Source organism: Epinephelus moara, chromosome 7, assembly GCF_006386435.1.
Source record: "Epinephelus moara isolate mb chromosome 7, YSFRI_EMoa_1.0, whole genome shotgun sequence".
NCBI classification, from domain to species: Eukaryota; Metazoa; Chordata; class Actinopteri; order Perciformes; family Serranidae; genus Epinephelus; species Epinephelus moara.
Window position 1 is genome coordinate 17,113,378 of NC_065512.1, and position 16,906 is coordinate 17,130,283.

The 16,906-nt window shown below is 41.3% G+C and overlaps 1 protein-coding gene across 1 annotated transcript in view; it reads right to left on the minus strand.

Moving 5' to 3' along the window:
* Positions 1-16,906, minus strand: part of uxs1 (UDP-glucuronate decarboxylase 1) — a 61,096-nt gene that overhangs the window by 4,516 nt on the left and 39,674 nt on the right. Inside the window, exons 10-13 of the mRNA XM_050048493.1 lie at positions 15,910-16,029; positions 14,349-14,392; positions 1,879-1,939; positions 1,682-1,739 (exon numbers count right to left, since the gene is read on the minus strand). Of these exons, the coding sequence (XP_049904450.1) occupies positions 1,682-1,739; positions 1,879-1,939; positions 14,349-14,392; positions 15,910-16,029 (283 nt within the window). The remainder of the gene's footprint in view (positions 1-1,681; positions 1,740-1,878; positions 1,940-14,348; positions 14,393-15,909; positions 16,030-16,906) is intronic.

Sequence of the window (16,906 nt, forward strand, 5' to 3'; positions counted from 1 at the left end):
TAAAATAAAAGCTCAGCACCAGAAATTCACCGTACTTAAAATCAGGGCTGTGCCATATCATCTTGTTCACGATAATACCAGTATATATTTTTTTAATATCATATGAAAAATTAATATCTTGATTTTCGCGATAATTTGACTTGTCATGTGGCGTCATACTGTTACCCACGGCAACAACAAGCAAGAACTGCAGTGGTTCCAAAAAGAGGAGCAGCTTCAGTGGTGTGGAATAAATTGTGGCGTCCTGAATGTTTTATGAACAGCCCCGCACTTCTCAGACTCTTTTAGTAACTTACCGCTCAGAGGGAACTCATTCAGCGGCTCCTCTGGCAGCAGCACAGCATCTCTCCCTCTCCTCTCTCACAGTGCGCACACGGGAGTCTGTGTGATTGCGGCTCGACAAAAACACTACATATATGTGAATGTGCGATAGTTGTGGTGTCATAACAGCCTGTCACAGGTTACGGTGTGATGATTAGAGGAGAAATGGCAGAGCATAAAGGTCCAGTTGGAAAAAAACCCAACTCAATCATTTAGGATTTTGCTAAAACACGTAAATCACCTGTTGATATATAGATCCTAGGAGACATTTTTTTTGGGGAGCTGTTTAAATGTGTCATTTGTGGTAGATTTTATTTTGTTGAACTATTAATATTGTAAACAGAATCTGAATCTCACTCTGAGTTACTGTTGTTGTTCACAAACTAAAGAAATGAGAGATATTTTTTGTTTAGTTTTACTGGATATTTGAAGGCAAACTGTGAAACTATATCACTTATTTTGTACTGTGGACCCATGACCCACTATTGGACTGCGACCCACCAGTTGGGAACCGCTGTATTAAGTCATCTAGCAAAGTCAGACCTGTGCAAACTCCTCGCATTCAGTGTCTCTTTATCACGGTGAATGGGAGAATGTAAATATAATTACACTGTGTATACAGTACAATGACTGCAAGATACGGCTTGACAGCATCAAACACATCCATTGCTACAATAATATCATAGAAACAGATCCATTTCTGGACCCTGTTTTACCATGTTTTTGTGACTAATGGGAACAACAACCGAGAAGAACAACAATTGCTGAAATTGGTCCAGTATTGAACGAGATGAAACAGGCTGCATTGTGCTCCCTACAGGGAACTGAGCACGGTCAACTTACATTCACTAAAAATGGTTGTTTCAGCCACTGACAGGTTCAGATTATTTTAAGTGTCTGACAACATTATGGAAACAATCCCCACAGAGGGTGACCTTTTTGTTGCAGAGTTAGATCCTTTTTGTTTAACCAGGAGCAGCTCCACAATCACAATCATTAAACCCACCAGCCTCCATTTGAATAAACAGCACACTGGTTAAATTGCAGCCTATTTGGACGTTGCCAGCTGCCGCGCTCTCGCTCAATACTGCACCAATTTCAGAAACTGTTGTTCCCATTAGCCACTTACACACAGAAACACAGGAAAATAGGGTCCAGGTTGGAAAATATCTTTGCTGCCACTTAAAACAGAATGCATAAGACAGAACAGACAAAAGGACAAGTAAAGCTGGAGAAGGACAATAAGAGATGTGCAGGCAAGTAAGCAATGTTTGACTGTGCAGGGACAAGAGATGGCACGAGTCAAGAGTTTTTAGAGACACACACAAAGACAACTTTCTCGATCAATCAGACACCTTACCGACAAGGCTTTTGATGAGACGAGCAAACTCCAATATGGTGTGTTCCTCCGGGTTCCCCTGCAGGCAGATTTCATAAACTTCCATCACATCAGTGTAAACATGAGGCCGACACATACACCGACTCAACTGGTAAATTATTTGCCTACGCTGAATTCGATTTCAATCTGTGAAACACAGCAGGGCGTGATGAACTCACCAGATTGACTGGACTGCTGATGTTGCTGTTCATCAGCAGCACAAGGCCGTTCACCAGATCGCTGGAGGACAAATCAGACACAGAAGCAGGGACATTAAAATGGAGTCCGTCTTTTAAAATTCTACTCTGTAGCTTTGCTTTGTGTGAGGGATGATGCTTCAGCATGAGGTCTACATGCAGAGATTTGATAATGAGAACATGATGTATATTGGACATGGGACAGGGGTGCATGATATGACCAAAAATTAATATTACGGTAATTTTCACTATTTGGAAGGTGACGTTATCTCTCAATATTACTTTGACGTTTTAGGGAGGAGTAGCCTGTCCTGTGCCTTTATGAAACTGATAGGGCTGCCCCCCCAATAGTCCACCAAACGTTAGTCGACCAGAGATGTCATTAGTCGGCAAGACTATATTGGTCGCTTAGTCTGAATGAAAAAATGTGAGGCTCTATCAGAAGCTGCGCCTTGTCAGAAAAAATCAAAACCTATATGACTGGACCATGTGGGATTTTAATTTGAAAGGACAGACACAGGAAGTGTCCACACTCAGCAGTCAGTCAGGAGTCAGGTTAATTTCCAGGGCTGATACCTGCGGTTATCACACAGACTAGTTAATAACATGTCGGGCAGGAAATCCAAAGTGTAGGATCATTTTGAGAAGGTGAAGGACGAACCCAAGGTGATATGTAAACTCATCTTCATTGGTCGACTACAAACATGACGTATCATCTGAAACATGGAAGTAGCTACATGCCCATTAGCCCACAGCGTCATTAACAGGCGGCTCGCTCAGTGTGTGACGTGCACTTGTAGATAAAATATAGGCCTATATTAATGAAGGTTCATTAGTACGGTTTTGTATTTCTCTGTAATGTAGCACAGTGTTAACAATGTTACTGATACTATTCTTTCTCACACCTTCAACTCAAACCATTGTGTTGCCCCGCCCAAAATATATCATTTAATAATTAAATTAATATCGTAAACATTCTGTCGACTAGTCGACTAATGGCCCTAAATGACGACTATTGGTCGACTTGGAAAATTCTTGGTTGGGGGCAGCCCAAGAAAATAAAGTTAATATTTTGATGATAGGGCCCCATGTACAAAGGCTATGTCCTTGTTGCAGCAAAGGGCCGCAGGTTTGAGTCTAACCTGTGGCCCTTTGCTGGATGTCATCCCCTCTTTTTCTCCCTCTTCCACTCTGGACCCATCCTGTCCAATAAAAGAAAAATGCAAAAAAAAAAAAAAAAAAAAATCTTCCTTATCCTTATCAAGCAGACCCGGGATTTGCAAAACCCCCCAATTTTCTATAGAGGTACAGTAGTAAAAGGTTAGAGCTGATTTTTCTCTCCACACTGGGAGTTCTTCTTTGCAGCTGAAGCCCTCGTCTTGTTTGACTGTTGCCTTTTGTGAAGTGTCATTGTGAGAAAACCCTTTCTGTAAAATATAATTGAATTGAGAACACCAAAGCACGAAGCACATTTTTTAAATAAAAACATGCTCATATTCATTTAGATCTTGAAATTACCAGTATACAACAAAAATGGTAAATGGACTTGCACTTGTAAAGACGCTTTCGAGTTTTCCAATCACTCAAAATGGTTTGACATTACCATTCGCACATACATTCATACACTGCTGAGTGAGGCTCCCATACAAGGTGCAACCTGCTATTCAGTCACATTCACACACAATCACAGGGAGCGAACTGAGGGTCAGTATTTTGCCCAAGGACACGTCAATATGTGTCTGAAGGAACTGGGGATTGAATTCTGAATGGTAGACAACCTACTTGTTCTCCTGAGACACAGCCACCCACCCAAAACTAAAGTTGGAATCTAACAATTCAAGAAAAGTGCAATAATGGATCTAGTATTTTTACAAACACAAACTAGAATTCAGACGAAACCAGCCATTCATGTTCTTTGCCAGGAACACAGTCTGTCAGCAAGGAACCGGTGCCATGTATGCATCAGATGTTGCTAGCCACCTGGGATGACTATGACGCTGGTCTAACGCCAACCCCTAGAGTGTAACATAATAAAATTCACATAATTTCTAAGATGACCTAGACCCTCTACTGCAGGGATACTCAACTTGCTTTGCCCAGGGGCCACTTTTGCAAAACAACAGGAGGCCAGGGCTCATTAATTAACAAACATTGATAATATTTATCAGTACATATGATAAATGAATCGCCTGGTTTAACCTTTTGACGTTGGCTGTCCTTACTCATCTTTGCCAAGAGGCAAATCCAGTCAGTTTAGGTGTACGAAAGGGCATTTCCAGGACATGAGGACATTTGGGACATAGGCGGAACATCTGTCTGGAGGTCCGTTGTAACCCTACCCTGGTTGTACGCTCAGTGCTTCCCAAACACAAGCATTTTCTCTGGCTTTGAGGAGAGCATAGATAAGTTTGACTTTCTGTTCATTTTTAAGGTTATAGTGAAAATGCATGTGAACGCTTGTCCCAAATCTGTCTTGTCAGAGTCTGTTTTGGGTGGAGGCATATGAGAAAAACTTATTCTTCATAAATTCAAGGTAACATGGCATGACTAAATGATTTAGCAGATGGTCATTTTGTGTGTGAAGTATTCCTTTATTGCCTTTTTTATCCATTTTTACCCTTCAAGTACAAAAAAATATGCTGTGTGAATCAGTTTATTTTCATTGTGAATTACAAACCGGTTGGCAGACCACCTGGCACCACGCTGGGGCACCTATGGCTCAGGAGGAAGAGCAAGCTGTCCTTAAATCACAAGGTTGACGGTTCCCTAGCTCCCCCATACCTGCATGTCAAAATGTCCTTGAGCAAGGAACTGATGGGCAGGCCACTGGTGTATGAATCTGTGTGAATGGGTGAATGAGCGGAAATTGTAAAGCGTTTGGCCAGAGAGGTAGAGAGGCCACATAACTGCAGTCCATTCATAGTTTACATCATCATAGTGGAACAAATCATTCCAAGGCCAGGTGGGACATGGCAGCTGCAGTATGTACTCTCTCTTCATGTCTCATTTCCTGCAGCAACTCATGCGCAACAAAAGTTTTCTTTCAATGTTGCCAATTAGTAGAATGTGGAGGCTCATGCACAACTTCAACAACCTGTGGACAGGTGTGTGAGAGGAAAAATGTCCCTAGGTAAGAGATGAAAATTCCTGCACTGTCCTTTACTCGCAATAAAATGTATTCAAGAGAGAATTAAATGTTTTTTTTGTTGTTTGTTTTTTTGTGTCATGCATACCATTATACCCATTTATTAGCCTGGGTTTTACACGACACCACAAATTAATATCAGATCATTTTATACAAACTACAACAAAATTCATGAATTATTTATGATACATATACTATGTAATTTTAACCTTAGGGAGAAATTAAAATAAAGCCTTATTCAACTCCTCTTCTACATATGTTCTATACAATTTCATTTGGTTTCGCACATAATAGGTGAGGGAAAAAAAATGAAAAAGGGTCTGCACGCTCAACACTGAAGCCTGTTCCCCTGTCGATTTGTGTTTCCCATATTAGACAGCGATTGGCTCTTATATTAATGACATACCTAATCAAGCTTGCCCAGCATGTTTGAATCTCATACTTTAGCAAAATGCACAGACATCACCCCCCTCAGTAGCTGAATGTTATATCACCTCTCTAGTGACAAACTTTAACTTTAGGACTTTAAATATTCCATCTCGCCTTTTCCCAGCGTGACCACATGATGCCTGCACACACTATTCATTAGTGCAATTCTGTCAGCGTGCATTAGACTTTAACATTAGAAGGTGCCTGCAAACAGAAATAATGATACGACATGCTACCTAACCTACCACAGGTCGGGGAATAAGGGATGCAGGTCTGCTATTAAAGTTTAATCCTAACACTGCTCCATATACAAATCAGTGAGCTATACAGTACTTTCTCCCAAATGTCACATATGCATTCACGAACATGTTTATTACATACTAAAGGAGATTTTTTTTTTTTTACATCCCAGATACATCAATGAGGTGTTGACAATATTCAAAACACCTCTCAGTATAATGCCATACACGTCAACAAACTAAAGCCTTTCACCTTCCTATAAAACATTTTAATATAAACTACCTTTATAAAGGCAGGATTTATTGCAAAGCTGTAACATATGGCTATGTATGCAAATGAAGAAATACTTTAATCATCATAACCCCATAACACAAAAAGGGAATAGCTACAAATGATGGATTTACTTGTTGGCGAGGTTGATAACAGAAAGACAATGTTGTTTGGACTCAATATGGGCATTACTAAGGCTAAAAATGCAGCAGACTGGCAGCTGGTGGCTGATGCTGTAAATGCTGTCACCTCAGACTGTGTCAGAAGTCAAGAAGAAGTGGTCTGATATTAAGATGTTAAGGTTATTTGTGGTAATTTACAGTTTCAATAACTGTCTGAAATATACCGATCAGCCAAAACATTAAAACCACTGGCAAGTGAGGTGAATAACATTGATCATCTTGTTACAGAGCAACGTTCTGCTGGGAAACCTTGGATCCTGGCATTCATGTGGATGCTATTTGGCGTGCTCCACCCACCTAAACAGCGTTGCGGATCAAGTAAACCCCCTTCTTGGCAATGGCACTGGTCAATGGCAGTGGCCCCTGGGCAGGACAATGCACAATGCCTCATCACGTAACCTGCTTGCTCAGGAATGACCTCAGGACTGGGACAAAGAGCTCAAGGAACTAACTTGGCCTTCAAATACCCAAGATCCAAATCTGATTGAACATCTGAGGAATGTGCTGTTACCCCAGAGGTACCCCCGATCCATGGTGGGTCCTCTTTGGACCGGACTTGGCTCTGACATGTTAAGGCATGGACACAGGACCTCTGGAGGGTGTCCTTTGGTGTCTGGCACCAGGGAGTTAGCCTCAGATCTTTTGAGTCCTGTGGGTTGTAAGGTGGGGTACCAGCACATCTTACAGATGTTTGATCAGATTGGGATTCAGGTCACCTCTAGTTACCAGCCTTGATCTAGGGATGACTAGCGAAGGTAGGCTTGAAGATCTCAGGTCACGACTTGGAGCATAAGTAGTCAGAAGCTCAGCTATATAACTTGGCGCTAAACCATGCTGAGCTTTAAAAGTTATTAAAAGAATCTTAAAATGAATTCTGAAGTTGACTGGCAACCAGTGGAGGGAGGCGAGAATTGATATGTGACCTACTATTTGTCCTAGTTAAAATAGGAGCTGCTGCATTCTGCACTAGGTGAAGCCGAGCTACTAAAGATTTACTGAGACATATAGACAGTGCATTACAGTAGTTGAGGCACAAGAATACAAAAGCATTCTCAGGTCAGAAAATGATTTGATTTTGATGATATTTCCTAGGTGGAAGTAGCAGGATTTAATGAGATTATTGACAGATGGATCAAAGTTCAATTGAGAATCAAAAGTGATGCCTAACATTTTCGCTGTAGATTCTATATTAGTTGCCAGAGGACGAATAAAAAATAAAATAGTGACCCCCTCTTTAAAAGTTTGTTTCAAAAACTTTTTGTGCGAGTCAAAATCTCACGACACACCTCTATTTATATCTGTGCACAATAGCCTCTATAACGTGTGTTATCACTCTTATCACAACATAAATATTTGTTTTAATTACTAATATGAAATAAACATTGATAACCAACTATTAAAGTTTATTAATAAAAAGATTCAAGAATTAATTTTAAACTTTTCAAAATTACATCAAAGCAACAGAGGGGGGACCAAAATTGGTACTCTACCCAACAATTCCATTGGTACCATCCACAACTTTTCACAATGGAAACGGGAAAAAAGTGCACTGTACCGCTTGGTGGAAATTGAGCTTTTTTTAAGTGCCTTTGCCAACAAAGAGACTTGAAGCGTAAATCAACTTTTCAGGTCTCGTGCGCATGAAAAACTTGTCTGATTGGTGTGATGGAAAATTCTGGTATTTGGTACTGCTATGATGTATGATGTGTGTTGCTCATTTAACCCCTACTGTGACAGCAGTGAGAGACACCAAGGTCATAAGCCAGGGAGGCTCAGACACCAAGATTATGAGCCAGGGAGGACAACAAGTGTCCTTGTTAGTCTCAAGAGATGTTGTGTCTTAGGAATGTCAAGGCGCCACATATTTTGACTGTTGATGTGCATGTGTTATGGGAACTATAAAGATAGCAGGGCTAGAGGACTTGCTAGGCACTCACTGACTGACTGACTGTTCATGCAGTTGTATGTTTGAATGTCTCCATTCATGAATGCTTATTAAAACTCAAGAAAGACAGCCGACATGTGAAGACTTTTTCTTTAAACTGTTTATTAAACAGTTGTTTTGCCACCACAAAATTGGCGACCACGAAGGGACCTCATCTGTGAGCGAATTCTGGACGACCACGAAGGGACCTCATCTGTGAGCGAATTCTGGAATTCTGGACTGAAGGTGTGAAGACTGTGCGCACAGCAAGAGCCAAGGCTCTTACCACCTCAAACTCCCCCACAAAGGAAGGTTGAGAGGAGGGCCTGACGTCTGGAAAACTGGGATTCCCTTCACCGTTGGAGTCCAACGAACTTGGTAGCTGTCAACACCTCGCTGTCTTTCCTGTTGAGTTTTGAGGACTGTGCAGGAAAAATCTTTTCCACCTACTGAGATAGGTTGGCAGACGTGCCAGGCACCGTTTCTGGGAAGCGGAATGCAGGAAAAGTGGTGAGCTCGGTTTAGGTCAGGGACCTAAAGTAGTGTAGGTTAGGAACCTAACACGACACCTGATTATTTCAGCCGTCAAAGGTGGAAGAAAAGGTGGTGAGAAGCTGTCTGGGTTAAAGGAGAAGTAGAGACACTTGCTATCAAAGTGGAACAGACAGAGTGAGTGAAGCGCATTTTTCTTTATTTCCTTTTTGCAAGTCATGCGCGTTTTTGGGTAAAGGAAAGAAATTTCCTTTAAAGTGATAAGTTTGTGCATTTTTTTGAGATTGATTTTTGCTTCCACAAATTTGATTTACTTCTAATACTACTAAGAAAACTGAGAGTTTGATTACAATGGGATCTGGACAGAGCAAAAACTCAAAGGGGAAAACTGAGCCTGATTATGGCACTCCCATCGTGAGGTTTATGGAGATTAATTATGGAAAGGACAGCGTGGCTCAGTTAGATCTGTGGGTCAATGAGTGCTGTTTTCCGAGAACAGGCAGCCTGAGTGTTAAACAGCTTGAGGCTTTAGAGGTGAGGTTGACAGAATTGGAATGAGAAAGGGTGTCGAAAAGAAGTTTGGAGGAAAGGTCAAGTTTCAGACAGATTGGTCAGCTTTTAGTAGTTGGATGAGGGAAGCCAAGCATAGGCAGGGCCCCATAGGTTTCCCGGCGCAGTGTTCAAAGCTGGATTCGGACCTTGACTCGGCTCCACCTGTACGGCCCCCACCGTATGTTGAACACCACGAACCAGAGGGAGCAGCTGGCTTCTCTCAATCAGCGCTGCTTACAGAGACATTGTTCTTCGGCTGATGACATGATTGAAAACGGAGTTCCCTGTTCGTTTGGACTTGCAGTATAGACAAGGGGAAGGTTTCCACCTGGCTCTATTGCACTGCGTTAAGGCTGCAACCGGTTTTGTTCAATCCTCCATTGTCAAGAGGGGCTCTCTCAGCTCCCGTGGCCTCACTACAGCGGAAACAAGACGCACTTTATCACCCATACCCCCTATCCACCAAAGCAGTTCCAGTGCTGGTTCGAGGCCAGTGCTGGTGCTGGTTCTCTGTTGGTTCAACTTGCGAACCAGCTGAGAATCAATTTGCTTTTCCACAGCTCGAGGTGGTTAGGGTGCCACGTCATTGCGTCACTGTATACGTCAGTTACGTTGAACAACAACAACAACAACAACAGCGGACCACGTACTTGTGCAGCTGTTACTCCTGGCGCTACGAGGCCTAACCCTAACCCAGATGCGCCCTCAGGTGCTTATATTTGGCACCGTCTCATTTAAGGTGCACTCAGTAGTACCGATGTAATTCAGTCTGTACCCTTACAAGTAAAGAGTTCTGTACCCAACCCTGTACTCAAGAGGTGAATAGCTTTAAAGAACGAGCTGTTGTAGCAGCATAAGGAGGTGAAAGCAATGCATTTCCCCAGCTACTGGCAGTGTTAGTGTCTGGGACCTCTGACAATCTTTCTGCTCAGTTCTTTTGCTTTGATGGAGGAAAGCTGAAAGCTAAGAGCACATGCTGCAGACTACAGCAGTATTCACTGCTGTCAGGACAAGAGGCGTAATGCTGAATTTCTAAGGCAGAAATGATGACCCCTGTCTTCTGAGAATAATCTCATCCCATTTTAGGGCACTGAGGATTGTAGAATGAGTCACTCGCAGTCGTCAGAAAAAGCAGGCACTCCTTTACAATTCCCACAACCACTTTTTGAAAGCATTCATAGAGGAGCGACAGAAAGCATCCCTGGCCTTCATACACATATAATACAAGACTTTCAGGTCATTTGTTTCAGGTGTAGAACATCTCACCTCAGAACATATCCTGGGGCCAGTCAATACTTTACTACAGTCTGAAACACAGACTGGGTGCCTTCTGCGCTAGGGGGGTTCGGGGGCATGCCCCCCCGGATAAAATTTTGAACATTTGACATCTAAATGAATTAATCTGGTTGGGGCCGGGCAATTTTAGGCAATTCTGAGCAACAAGAGGCAGAATAGGAAGACAACAAAAACGTCTGCATTAAAATGTACATTTTACATCAGTTGAGGCTTGAACTCACGACCTTTGACATCAAGGAGCATCTTCTATCTCTCTGAATTGCAGCCCCCAACCTGTAGCCATTTCTCTCTCTCTCTCTCTTTCTGTGTGTGTGTGTGTGTGTGTGTGTTTTCATCTCTCTAGTGTCTAGACCAAACTGAACAAATATTTATAGACGGACAAGCAACATCATAATTAAACGGGCTTTTATTTTTAAAATTTATCTTATTTTGAAAATTGGCCGGATACTCTCGTCTTTTCTGTGTCTGACTTCCTGTTTGGTACGATTCGCTCTATCCAGCTTAACAGAAGCGCTCGCAGCTCGCGTGAAAAATAGACCAGACGCCGAACTGAAGCACTGCAGTGTGCGAGCCTCTGTGGGCGCTCCGCTTTGCTCAGCGGCTTGTGTGGACAGTCAGTCAGATAGGTTAACATGGGCGCCGATTGAAAACTGCCTCCGCTGCTGGGCGCTGCGCTTCGAATATTCCTGTGCCGGAAATCCAGCACCGTGCCGGAGAACTTCAAGCCCTGTTACTATGTATGATCATTCATTCATTCATTTTCCGTAACCGCTTATCCTGTTGGGGGTCATGGGGGGCTGGAGCCTATCCCAGCTGACACTGGGCAAGACTCAGGGTACACCCTGGACAGGTCAGCAGACTATCACAGGGCTGACACATAGAGACAGACAACCATTCACACTCACATTCACACCTACGGACAGTTTAGAGTCACCAATTAACCTGCATGTCTTTGGACTGTGGGAGGAAGCCGGAGTACCTGGAGAAAACCCACGCTGACACGGGGACACCATGCAAACTCCACATAGAGGGCTCCCCCACCCCAGGGTTCAAACCAGCATCCTGGGTTGCTGGTTTTTAAAGCTGACAAACAAACCACAGAATCTCCATTTAATTTAACAGACTTACATAAATTTAAAGAAAAGCAGCTTTTCTGTTCTCTTTTCTTGTCACATCTGGACTGTGACGCTGTCTTCAAAATTATACCAATGTGATATTTACTGTCCTAGACGGCACAAATCCACCATAAATGGACACGGTTATCAGCGGTACCAGATACTTCTCTTCTCGTGATTTCTTTCAGCTCTGCACTTCTCTCCCTTGTCTCCTCGGCTTTATTTGTGACAGACAGATTAATTAAGTAATTAAGTATTAAGTATTACTCGATCTGGACTCATAATGAAGGTTTCATATCGCCCATAGCATAATTTCAATACACCTGCATTCTCAAGGCTAGTGGTGTCAAGATCCTGCTCCATTTAATTTTAATGTTGCCCAAGTCCACTTAATTCATTATGCATTTTCCTGCTTAAAACCTTGATGTCAAGAGCAGTGTAATCACATCCTCATGGAACTTAATGACAAATTTCATTTATTATTCTGAATATATTTTAATGTTTGATTAGCTTTACAGTGTTTATTGGTTAGCTCTGATGAAATACACTTGACAACAGCAGCTAGCCACTGACTTAAAAGACAACACGACTAATTGTCTTTGTCTCAATATTTGCCACTTTTAAGACTTGTCTTCTAGTCTATTCTCTTTATGTAATGGCACCCAATGTCTTTGTGTGAGCGGAGCACAGTTTCCTGCAAAGACATGGCTCCTGTAATTTTCTAGATATGAGATGAACTAAGTAACAACCTGCACAATATTAAAATTCAGCTAAAGATTATGTGAAACAAACACCCAAATCAACATCCACCTAGGAAATAAAATCCCAATATCATCAAAAAAGCATTCATGTGTGAGTAAACACTGTTTATGTGCTCTGTGTGTGGTCAAATTACATTCAAGTCATAAACACTGTTTACCAGCAAATTTTAACAGAATGCTTCTAAATGTTATCATTAAAATTTGATAGAGGAAGAGCAGATATGATTGTGGGTCAGGGAGGCTTTTCCACATAAATTGTTTAACCAAATAATTTCAGGCAGGGGTGTCAAGCTCATTTTAGTTCATGAGCAACACACAGCCCAACTGGATCTCAAGTGAGTCAGACCAGCGAGATTGAACCCTTTGGGGGGCTGGTTCTGGCCCCCAGGCTGCATGTTCCACACCCCTGATTTAAGGTTTTCCCAGACTTTCACTTAAAGGGACAGCTCACCCCAAAATCAAAAAGGCATATTTTTCCCTTTACCTGTAGTGCTGTTTATTAGTTGAGACTGTTTTGGGAGTGAGTCGCCAAGTGTTGGAGATATCAGCCGTAGAGATGTCTGCCTTCTCTCCAGTAAAATGGAACTAGATGGCACTCGGGTTGTGGTGCTCAAAGCGCCAAAAAATACATTTGAAAAACTCAACAGCAATGTCTCGTTCCAGAAATCATGACCTGGTTACTCAAGATAATCCACAGACCTTGTTGTGAGCAGTTTCATGTAGGGACTATTTTCTTTTACAACCACCAACTATATAACTACACAGAAGGAAGTGTGCATCTACTGCTAGCTCACCTAGCAACACTGAGCTAACTAACGTTGCAGCTCAGGATAATCTACAGACCTTGTTGTGTGCAGTTCTTACATTAACTTTTCCAACTGTAATGAAAAGACTCAGAGCTGCCGCTTGTCTCCTGTAGGGGTGGGGCACTGGCGAAACCCACGTGACACAGATACAGGAAATTAATCTAAAATAAGCCCTCTTGGTTTATCAGCAGTCCCTGGCGTACATCTACACACGGACGAGAGGCTTGTGCTTGTGACAGCACGAGATGTAAACATTAATAGCATCCTCCTTGGCTGAGCTGCAATGTTAGCTAGCTCAGTGTTGCTAGATGAGCTAGCAGTAGATGCACACTTCCTTCTGTGTAGCTGTAAAAGAAAACAGATCCTACGTAAACTCCTCTCAACAAGGTCTGTGGATTATCTTGAGTAACCTGGTCATGATTTCTGGAAAGAGACATTGCTGTTGAATTTTTTAAAATGTTTTTTTTGGTGCTTTAACCACCTCAAACCGAGTACCATCTAGTTTCATTATATTTAAGAGAAGGCAGACATCTCTACAGCCGTTATCTCCAACACTCTGCAACTCACACCAAAACAATCTAGACTAATAAAGAAGCACTGCAGGTAAGACAAAAATATGTATTTTGGGGTGCTGTCCCTTTAAAAGAGAAGACCTTGACTTTTCACTGTTTACACAGCACGAATGTCATACAGGACGGCGGCTGAATGCTTCGAAGAGATAGCGGAGCTTCAAATGCTCCGTGTCTCTGATGTCTCTTCTTCGAACTGATCAAATTAATCTCATTATCGCCTGCACACAAACCCAGGAATAATCTTTAACCTGCCACGTACACGTTACTTCCAGGCAGAGACACATGCACACATTGGTATTTAATAATACACTTCAAAGTCCAATTCAATTTACTCTACCGCCTCATTAAAAATTCACTAGGCCATGTAAGCATCAGCATCCACACATACCTTTGATATAGTACTTTAAATACCAGGGGAATAATTCACTCTGTTTACTGTGTGGTTGGTCTCAGTGGAGAGAAGACGTTAATTTGATTATTAATAGAGAAGTAACAACTAACACTAAATATACTGTGATATGATATTGCAATTTTAATTGCTGTAATCAATCGAATGTAATTAACATGATTTATTGTTAATTACATCGTGTTTTGTTGTGTTGTTTCATAATTAGGGGGTTGACAACAAAATTAAACATTCTCCATGCCAAATACTTCAGCCATCTTACCTTACATACTGAAAGGCTCTTGTTTGGGAACCAGTACCGTACACCTGGAACAACAGAAAACTGATTATCATCTCTGCATGATACACATATGAAGCAAAGTAATGTGTTACCATGCATAAAAAAAACATTTCTACTCAGGAGAGTAGAAAAGTTTTTTTTGTGTGTTTTATCATGAGCAAGTCTACTTGATTATTTTGTGCACGATCATGTTCAGATCATTATAACTCAACAGGTCAGTGCAGTGTGGGGTTTTTACCCAAATCTTAATAAAACTTGGAAAGATGTCTTTTTTTTTTCTTTTTCTTGAAATCTTATTCTCAGTATTGAGCATCAATCAAACTTGCACTGCGCATTTATTTCACGCATTTTGTCAAAATATAACTTTAAGTCCGGTTGCCATTCTGCCTGTAACCTTAGACTGAGTGGTTTAGAGGTAGAGTGGATTATCCACCAATAGGAAGATCTGCGGTTCAATCCCTGGCACCTCCAGTCCGCACACAATACATACACAATACACAAGTATTCTTGGGCAAGATACGAAACCCAAATTCCCCCCCGGTGGCTGTTCCATTGCTGTGTGAGAGCGTGTGAATGGTTACTGAGTAGCAGGTGGCACCTTGTACAGTAGCCTTGGCCACCAGTGTGTAAACGTGTGTGTGAATGGGTGAATATGACTCAGTGGTGCGTAGGCACTTTGAGCGGTCGAAAATCTAGAAAAGTGCTATAGAAGTGCAGTCATTTACCATCTATATGGATCTGTGCAGATATTCATAAATACCAGTTAGTGAGTCATGTTTTGGGTGGAAAAAATGAACATGCTGGTTGGATCACAGGTGCTAGATGATAAATGTATTAAAATTGAAAATAATATTTATTTAATTTAAGGTTTTAATCCTTTGACTTCTGACTTTGTGTGCTGGCTCTGTCTTTTGCCATTTCAGTCAGGTGCATTACTAACAGGCACGTTAACTGTGGAGATGTGCTGCTCAATATTAAAAAATAAGCACAAAATATTTATTTGAATTGCATTGCCTGAATAACCTTTGCTTTAAAATACATTATCTCAGTTTCATAAGTTTGAAATGTCCCAAAATGATCACTTTAAATGTGCGACCTAACTTAAATATTTTAACGGGGCATAGCTATTATAGGATTTGCGGTGTAAGGCTGGGTTGTAAATCTAATTAGTCATATTTGCTGGTGGTAGGGTGGTTGAGATTTTGCACACTGCAGTTCGGGAGCGCTTCTTTAAAATCAGACGTGTGCAGGATTCTGATTCATATAGGATTACTTTATATGTTGAACAAATACTGTTGTCCATATCAAGAACTCAAGTACTCATGCCCAGCACTATATTAAACCCTATTTAAAATATTCCACATATCTCATTATGCTAAACAGACCAACATCCAGATAAGGTACACTGAAGAGTCTGACTTTTCAGTTTGTTTTTTTCTTTTTCATATCATTAAGATGCAACGACAATAATCAATCATCATCACACTGAGGCTGATTATGTGCACATCGCCTAATAAATAAGCAGAAATCTTAAAGTGCGTACAGTGAGAGGTTCTCCCTGTAGAGCCTGCAGGATGAAATTGCTGACGACTCGTCCATCGTTCATGTGCATTCTGGAGCCAAACGTGTTGAAGATTCTCGCCACCCGCACCTCTACTCCTTCCTGTGAGCAAAGAAACAACAATTTGGACAACTCATTAGCCATTTATGAACATTGTTTTTCCTTGGTTTTATTGGTTTTTATTCATTATGACTACTTGTTTTATTATTCTGCATCTTTGTAGTTTATTTACAGCATTGTATTTTTAAGGGAACATGAACATTAACCTCATATCAATAAAAAAAAGTGTAGTTTATGCCCTTGAAATAATATGTATGCACGCGTTAATAACTCATGTGCACAGAAATAGCAGCCAGTAGCGGTGTAATGCTAATCTGGATGACACCAATAAATTAGCCTGAAAGTCAAGATAAATGAGCTGGTTTTAGTGTCCCACACAGCAACACTGTGCACAGCAGCAGAGCCCCTGATGATTAAGATATTAGTAGCATGTATGAATAGCCTGCTGCGCACCATGAAAAATATAACTCAAGTACAAACGAGTCATTTGTTGAGTGTCATACGCAATTTATAATATTAGATGCTTACAACGCCAAAGGTGTACACAAGGTATCCAATACAAAAATGTATTTGTCATATAATTTTTTATAGAAAAACAGAGAATTTTTTTGAAGTATGGTATGGTCTATGAGTCAGCCAAAATCTGAATCAAGTAGTGGCTGTCACCAAGTCACCCTGTCTGACAAAACATATCTTGAACAGCAAATCCTTAATCATTAAGTTTGTGGTGTGCCCTTTTCCCTTAAAACCATCCATCACTTTATTAAAATCTGTTCTCTGAACCTATCACTAGATTCATAAAGCTAATTACGTCCTCAGAGCTGGAAGGTTGTCTCGCTCCCTCTTGGGATATTGTACGTTCTCCACCTGTGATCTTTGTGATTCATGCCCAATAACTCCTCTTAATTTTGAGCTTCCT